This window comes from Polistes canadensis, unplaced genomic scaffold (genome assembly GCF_001313835.1).
Source record: "Polistes canadensis isolate GaletaPanama2010 unplaced genomic scaffold, ASM131383v1 scaffold_14, whole genome shotgun sequence".
NCBI lineage: Eukaryota > Metazoa > Arthropoda > Insecta > Hymenoptera > Vespidae > Polistes > Polistes canadensis.
The window spans coordinates 706,237-714,173 of record NW_014569561.1 but is presented as its reverse complement, the minus strand read 5'-3'; the positions used below and the strand labels follow the sequence as shown (position 1 = coordinate 714,173).

General features: G+C 33.6%; 1 protein-coding gene across 1 annotated transcript; it reads right to left on the bottom strand.

Annotated features, from left to right (window-relative positions):
* Positions 1–3,361: 3,361 nt before the first annotated feature.
* On the bottom strand, positions 3,362–7,151 carry LOC106793481 (forkhead box protein K1). The gene is made up of 5 exons (XM_014760463.1): positions 6,514–7,151; positions 4,940–5,713; positions 4,594–4,853; positions 4,406–4,508; positions 3,362–4,276 (listed from the first exon to the last, which is right to left on the bottom strand). The coding sequence occupies exons 1-5, from the start codon at positions 6,870–6,872 to the stop codon at positions 4,093–4,095; spliced, it is 1,680 nt and encodes a 559-aa protein (XP_014615949.1). The 5' UTR covers positions 6,873–7,151; the 3' UTR covers positions 3,362–4,092.
* Between the last annotated feature and the right edge of the window lie 786 nt (positions 7,152–7,937).

Sequence of the window (7,937 nt, the reverse complement as noted above, 5' to 3'; positions counted from 1 at the left end):
TATATATATATATATTTCACGATATCGTGAGAAACGTTCGTGAAAACATTTTTCATATGTTTTCCTATCTCTCTCTCTCTCTGAATTTCTTTTAAAAAACTATCCATTATTAAAGTGAGACGACCTATCGAAATGATCTATGCATCAGCATCTGCATCCTTCTCTTCTTCTTTTTTTTTTTTTGTTAATTTGTGAATTAATAATTAATTTGTTACCTCGCTGTTGATGGTTCGTCGCTCTCTTCTCTCTTCTAATAAGTCAGAAAAATAGAGTATGTATTAGCATTTTTTTTTTTTTTTTATTATTATAAAGTCCTTTAGAAAATCGGCGATCCTGGGCCTCTTCTTTGTATTTTAGTGTTTTTTCTCCCTTCCTCTCTCTCTCTCATTGTTTCTTCTTTTTTATTGTTAACTTTTAACTTGTTTTTCCTCCTATCCACATCCATTTAACTTTTTCTCTATTTTGTATCTCATTTTTTTTTTTTTTTATATTTTTTTCCTTCCTTCCTTCCTTCCTTCCTTTCTTTTTTTTCTTTGTAAGCCATGAAAAAATGGTGCGAAGATCCAACTTACACGCTTTATTATAAATGACATACAATATACCGCAAATACGTCAAGTATATCGCATATACAAGTTTAATTATTGTGTCGTTCAGTGTCAAAGTAATTTACCCTGAGGTATTGCTTCATGTACATATAGGGGAGGTTTAAGAATTTACGGAATCACATTTATCGTCTTTTTTATATTTTCCGATTTATGTGCGTCACACTTTTTTTTTACGTGTTAAACAACTTCCGAGCATTCACTCTCTCTCTCTATCTATCTTTTTTTTTTATTTATCTATCTCTTTTCTATTTTGTCTCTTTTTTATCTTTTTCTTTTTCTTTTTCTCTCTCTCTCTCTCTCTCTCTTTGTTATATATATATATATATATATATTTTTTTTTTATGCAATTTGCATAATGTATTTTTGTAATGCACGTATGCAGACTTCATGTAAACTCGTATAATTTATTATATTAACACGTTTCTCGCTTATGCTTCTTTTCTTCTTTATTTGTTCTTATTTCCTTTCTCTTCTCTCTCTCTCTCTCTCTCTCTCTTCTTCTATTTTTTTTTCTCTTATATTAACATATTATTTAATTATTTATAAATTCGTTTTTTTTTTAACACGCCGGAAGTATGCCGTCCAATCGCGAATTTTTCGATTAGGAAGATAAGCTATCGTGATATAATAATAAAACTGCTAGCGATATACAGGGTGTATAAAAATGTATAATTCTATTTTTTAAAAAAACTCACCCTGTATATGCATACATAAGTATATATACATTATATACATGTATGTACGCGTTTCCAAACTCTTTATTCCATTCTTCTTCTTATTATTTTTTTGTTTAATTCAAAAAGATTACGTAATTTAAATGAAAACAATTATACAACACCCGATTTTCAATCGATCGTAGGAATGTTACGTGTTTTGTGTATATTTGTATGTATATATGTATGCATATATATATGTATATATGTATATATATATATATATATTTTTTACATAATAATCATATAGTGCGTTACCATCTTTTTTTTTTCTCTTTCTATATTATTTTACATAATTTTCTCTTATATATATATATTTTTATTTTATTACGTTTTTCTCAATTGCTCATAAACAAAATGAAGTACTTTAGTACGATTATCTTTCAATATAGCACGAGAATACGTTTACATATTTTTTTTTATATACATAAAAAAAAAAAAAAAAAACAAAAAATATTAATAACAAAAGAATAAAAAATAATAGAATATAGAAAACGTTAAATTCGTAAAAAATATAATATCCTCGCCTAAATGTATATATATATATATATATGTATATAGTGTATATACTATATATATATATACATATCTATTTATATATAATATACAACACATATGTATACATATACATAAATGCATATATACATACATGATCTCTCTCCTGTTAAAAAATACTGAATTCTGATCGAGCTTTTGTCACTGAGAGAGAAAAACAATTAGCGTGTTCCATGAAACGTAGTTAATCCTTTAGTAAAAAAGTAAAAAGGGGTCGGTTTGGGGTGGTGGAAAGAGGAAGTGTGGCATTGTTACGAATAAATGCTATTTTTTTTTTCTTGACACGTAATATGCCTGACCTTTTTCTCTCTCCCTCCCTCTCTCTCTCTCTCTCTTTTTCTCTTTCTTTCTCTCTCTCTCTTTCTTTCTCATTATAATACATAGTGTATATATACCTTTTAGCTTTTCATTTTTCGTTTAACAGAGTATACTTTGAGCGACTAGGGAAGCATTTTTGCGCTTCAGCTCTATTATTTCTTTAGAGGCACCTATAATTACTATTTTTAAACGCTTCGAATAATCCGCGTCATTTTTGTGTTTTCAGCAGCTATCGACTAAAGCTTCTTGAGTTGCTTGTGTACGTGTGTAGATGAGTTGGTAAGAAATTGTATTATATACGCGATTTTTATTTAGTTTATACAGTGTGGAGTCAGCTAAGACTATAACTAGCCATCCAAATAATTTCTACAATTTTATATAAAACCATGAGTATTCTTTTAAGAAAAGGTCTACAATTAATTTGAATGTTTCTCTCCTATTTTAATACCCATGATCTTAAATATAATAAATGACCCGTTAAAATTGTCTTGGAAAGGGTTATAATTGTAGGGGATTCAAAATTAATTACATTTAAAAAAAAACATCTAACATAAACATAAAACTTTAACTTCTAACATTTTGTTCCTATCACTAAAATTGTTGAATTTATTCGGATAGCAGATCTTAAATGACTCTCTCTCTCTCTGTATATGACTATCTTTTTTTTCGTTATGCTATATTTATGTATGTATATCACCAATCCTCTTCTTTCAATATATGAATCGATTTTCGCACGAAAATATATATATGTATGTATGTATATATAATTTTAAGAAGCACACGGGTACTTACTTTTATCAGGAAAAAGAAACTGAGCGCAACGATCTATATAACTTTTGAAAAGATTAATTTTCTTTTTTGGAAAAAACTTCTTTTTCTTTTTTTTTTGTTCTAACAATAGGCTAATATGCTCAACGAAAACGCGAAATATGCCTCGAGCGGTGTATTCTTTTTTTTTCTTTTTTTTTAATCTTTTTCTTACTTTTTGTATTTTTTTATTTTTTTCATTTATAATTTTTTTTAGGGAAGATTATTTAGCCTTGCTACCGTGAGAAGCAACGTTTACAGGACAACAAACTATTAACCGTGTCGTCGTCATCGTCTTATAGTTGTTTTTTCGAATGTTTGTTTCCCTCCCCCTTTCGCATGTGTACGTGTGTATTTGTATATTTTTTTTTTTCATTTGGTTGTCAACGGAACAATCGATGTACTCCTTGATTCCCGAACAAATCGTCCATCCACGCTCTAATGACGTTACTAAAAAGGCTTTTTTTCTCGCGCTTTCAATTTCAAGTTTAATTTGTGATATTTATCCCTGACTCTCTCATTCGTGCTTTTAATTAATAAGTTGTCAAGTGAAAAATACAATACTATGTATATACTTTTATGCATATTAATCGGTATACTACAAAATATGAAAAATTATGGGAGACTTTTGCGTCTGTATCGTTAGTTGCATGAATTTCTTTTCTTATTAACTTATGTTTTTTTTTTCCATACAAATAAATCTTTTCTTTTTTTTGTTATTTTCTTTCGTATATATATATAGTGGATATATATATACTTAACTTTTTTGAAAAAATAACAGAAGTTGCACTTTCCCAATAAATTGATTGATTGATTGATGCTTTCTTCGTAAGAGGAATATTTTTTTAATCCTCGCTCGATGTGGTCCAAACTAAATAAGTTTTATCATTTTAATTAACGCAGTACGATTGTACTTTTCTTAAAACATATTTCTTTTTTCTTTTATAGATATATAACCGAATATTTACTCCGCCGTGTGCCGTTCAAAGCAGTTATGCGTTAAAAGGAAAAGAGAACTTGGCTGTGTGTCTGGTAATAGGCAAATAATGTAATGTAATAATGTTCTACGAAGTGGGATTCTAGAATAATAAGTTCAATGATCATCAACGTCGTGCACACGTTGACGTTTTGACTGCTGTTGCTGTATTTGCTGATGCTCGAGAGGCTCGGGACTTTCAACGATGGCAAGAGGAGCTGGAGAACCGGGCGAACTATCTGATTCGTCATGTGCTCTTTTGCCAACCCCAACGCCTGCGTCAGGGCCAATAAAGTTTCCACTGAAATATAAAATAAATACATAGATAATCTATGTAAAATAATTACATATGTATGAGTTTCTCATCGGGAACACTCATTATAGTAAATTACAACACATATCATTATAAATTAATTATAATAATATATACCTGTAATTATATGTTGTTTGTACAATAACAGGAGCCGGGCTATACTGTCCAGCTGGAGATAAAGAATGCTCCTCTACTATGTTTCCAGGCACCAAATATTTATCTACAATTACAAGAAATCTTTTCCAGTAAGATTACAATTATCGTGTAAATATAATGTATTAACTAATTCAAAATGAAAGAAATACCTTCCCTCGCTGCGTCACCACTTACGCCATTAGTGACAACAGTGATTTGCTGCACCAATCGCCCTTTATGGGATTGCTGGGAAGACGGTGCATATGGATGCCCTGGTGATCCTGGTGCAGATTGACTCGTAAGATGACCAGCTGGAGAAGGAACAGAATTATCAGGATATGTTTCAGGTCCTGGGGAACCTTCCCTACTCAGGCATTCTGGTGTTATTAAACCACTAATTCCCACATGTGACGGAGATGCAGGTGCGCTTCTGTTAATTCACAAATTAGAACAATTAATCATTTGAATGAAAAACCAATCACAATAAGTAGTTTATAAAAACATATAGTGGTATACCTTGAGGATAATCCAAATGGAGCACGGAAGCAGGGTACACCACGTTGTCTTCTTCGTCTAAAAGCTTGTTCTATTAACTTAGCTTCTGACTGTGGGTCTATCCTCCAAAAAGAACCTTTCCCAGGTTCCTCTTGACTCCTCGGTACTTTTATAAAGTATCGATTTAATGATAGATTATGTCTAATAGAATTCTGCCAGCCCTTATCAGCTGTTCTATAGTATGGATAATGTTTTGTTATATATGAATAAATGCCCGACAAAGTTAATTGTTTGTCAGGTGCAGATGCAATAGCCTGAACTATAAGTTGGGCATACGAGTAAGGAGGCTTCGTGTCATCTTTTGGCGGACTATAATGTGCAGTTGTACCATTTGGACCCGAACTACCACTACCTCTGTAGCGTTGATCATTCCCTGGTTCAGGACTGATTTGCCTACTAGAACTTTGAGTTCCTTCATGCCTTTCCATTCCAGAATTTTGTGGGTCATTTGCAACTGCTGCTGCATATGCCGCTACCATTTGTAAATCCGCTGATATATTTCTTCTACCCTGACCTGCTCGTGGACTAGCTGGACAGGAGTTAGCAGCACTTATGGTTCCCGTAGGAGAAGGAAAGGGACTACTATATCCCGTATCAGGTATGTTTATACGTAGAGGCGGTAGTGGTACTCTCAGTTTAGGAGGAGATGGTACGCGTACATTACCTTGTTCTTGTTCATCCACCAAAGATTGAAATACAAGTCTTATATTTGTACTTGGAAATCTAAAGGTGCATCTGCAATTCAAAAAGTTTTACTATTACTATCCTTTCATACTAATATTATTTACTTATGCATAGGATAAATCTTTTAATATCAATAACATGAGTGACATTGCTCGATACTTACAGGTAGTTCTTGTCATGTTTCTGTGTATTTGTATGTGTTTGCGATGGTTATTGTACATATTTATTACAACCTTAAAATGTATTTTTTTTATAAAATGAAGGACAAACAATAACACTACAAACAGAAAAGATAGGTACGATATACATAATAAACACATTGTTGCTATGAAAATAGGCAAAATGTAAGAATATTACGCTATTACATGTTTGTTTATCATTGTCTTGACAGTTACTAATATTTACCAACAGAGAAGAAAATTCTGACTAGTGAAAACTTTTAAGATAGGCACCTGGATGAAAAAAAAGAAAAAAAGAAGAAAAAAAAAAGAAAATGAAAAACTAGAAAGCGATGCCTATATTTTTACCTTATGTTTTTGAATCACTGATAAGAACACAACCTTATTTGTCTTATTGAATTCTAGTAAAATGTTACATCGGCCAAAATATTTATCGATTAACTCAACATAAACAATACTTGGATAAGAACGATGAAACAAAATGTGTACATAAAATGTAATAAATGCATAAGAAGATATTCGACTCATTGTAAGTGTATGTTGTAAGGTGTGAGAAAAGAAGACATAGGTTAACGTACACGCGAGAATGAGAGAAAGAGTTAAATAGAGAATAAGAGAGAAAGAGAGAGAGAGAATGGTAGGGAATTGAAAATATAAGAAAGAAGGACTTACGTTTTTGGCAATTGAAAGGCAGATGCGTCCTTACGTTGGAACACGCCATCAACGAAGACGCCGTTCTTGCCATTGCAGGTCATAAAGAAAAAGGGATGATCGTAGAATATTTCGAGATGTCGGCGGGAGATAAAATTGGAGTGACCCATGTTGACGTCGACCTCACCCTTGCTGCTGTTTCGACCGATGGTGATGCGTCTCTGCCTAACCATGTACTCGAATTCCCGACCTTCGAGTCTAGCGATCGGTGCACCCTTAGCTTCTGGATTCCACTGCATTTTCGTCGGACTGGCCGGTGCCGACTTCAGTGCCAGGAGGGCCCACGCGTCGCTCTCCTGAGTACGAGAGTACGTAGACATAGTACCAAGAGAGCGAGCGAACGAACGAACGAACGAACGAGCGGCCAAGCGAGCGAACGAACGAACGAGCGAGCGAGCGAGCAAGCTCTCCAACGAGGCGGAGAGAGAATGAATTAGCGAGAGAGAGAGAGAGAGAGAGAGAGAAAGAGGGAGTGAGTGAGTGAGTGAGCGAGTGAGCGAACGAACGAACGAACGAATGAATGAGCGAGCGAGCGAGCGAGCGAGCGAACGAACAAGAGTAAAAGTGACAGAGACAACAAGTTCAACTAGATAGAAAGATTCTTTGCTCTAAGAGATAGGTAAATGACTAAATAGATGGATAGGTAGATATGCGAAAGAGTTGACGAATGAACAGCCGTGATAGTAGAGAACGAAGGGCAGAGGAGGTTTAGAAGAGGAGGAGGAGAAGGAGAATGAGGAGGAGAAGGGTGGTAGAAAAGAGGAGAGATAGAATAAGAGAGACGAAGAGGACAGACGGACGTGTAAGAATATAGAATATATGTAGTTGAGAGAGAGGAAGGGACCGAGCACACAACCAGAGGCGCTCAAATACACTCTCACAAGCAGATATACCTGCTGCGATTCACTGAAAACTACAAAAATCGGACAACAGAGATGGTAGGAACGTTCAAAAAATGATAAATCGAAGAAAATGACAAGAGGATTACGTGGTCCGTCGTAAAAGATGACATCATTTTTCAACCCGGTCTTGTAAAACCTTTTCAAAATATTTCGAGTCTTTTTTTTCAATAAGTTCAGCTGCTCTCTTCTTACGTCGATGAAACCTTTTTTGTTCTTTACGTTCCAATGATGTAATCGGATTTGTGTATATGAAAATATATATATATATATTAATAACAGGATATATATAATATACACATCATACACGACGTAGGAGAGAACGAGAGGATAACGCGTAAACACGCACACGCTTAAAACTTGCACACACTCGGAACAATCTATATACATATATATGTTATTCTCGTCATCACGAAATAAACGGTTTCTTTGGGTTACGAAATAACAGTGCGTATGTTTTTCTCACTCGATTAATCTTGTTCTTTA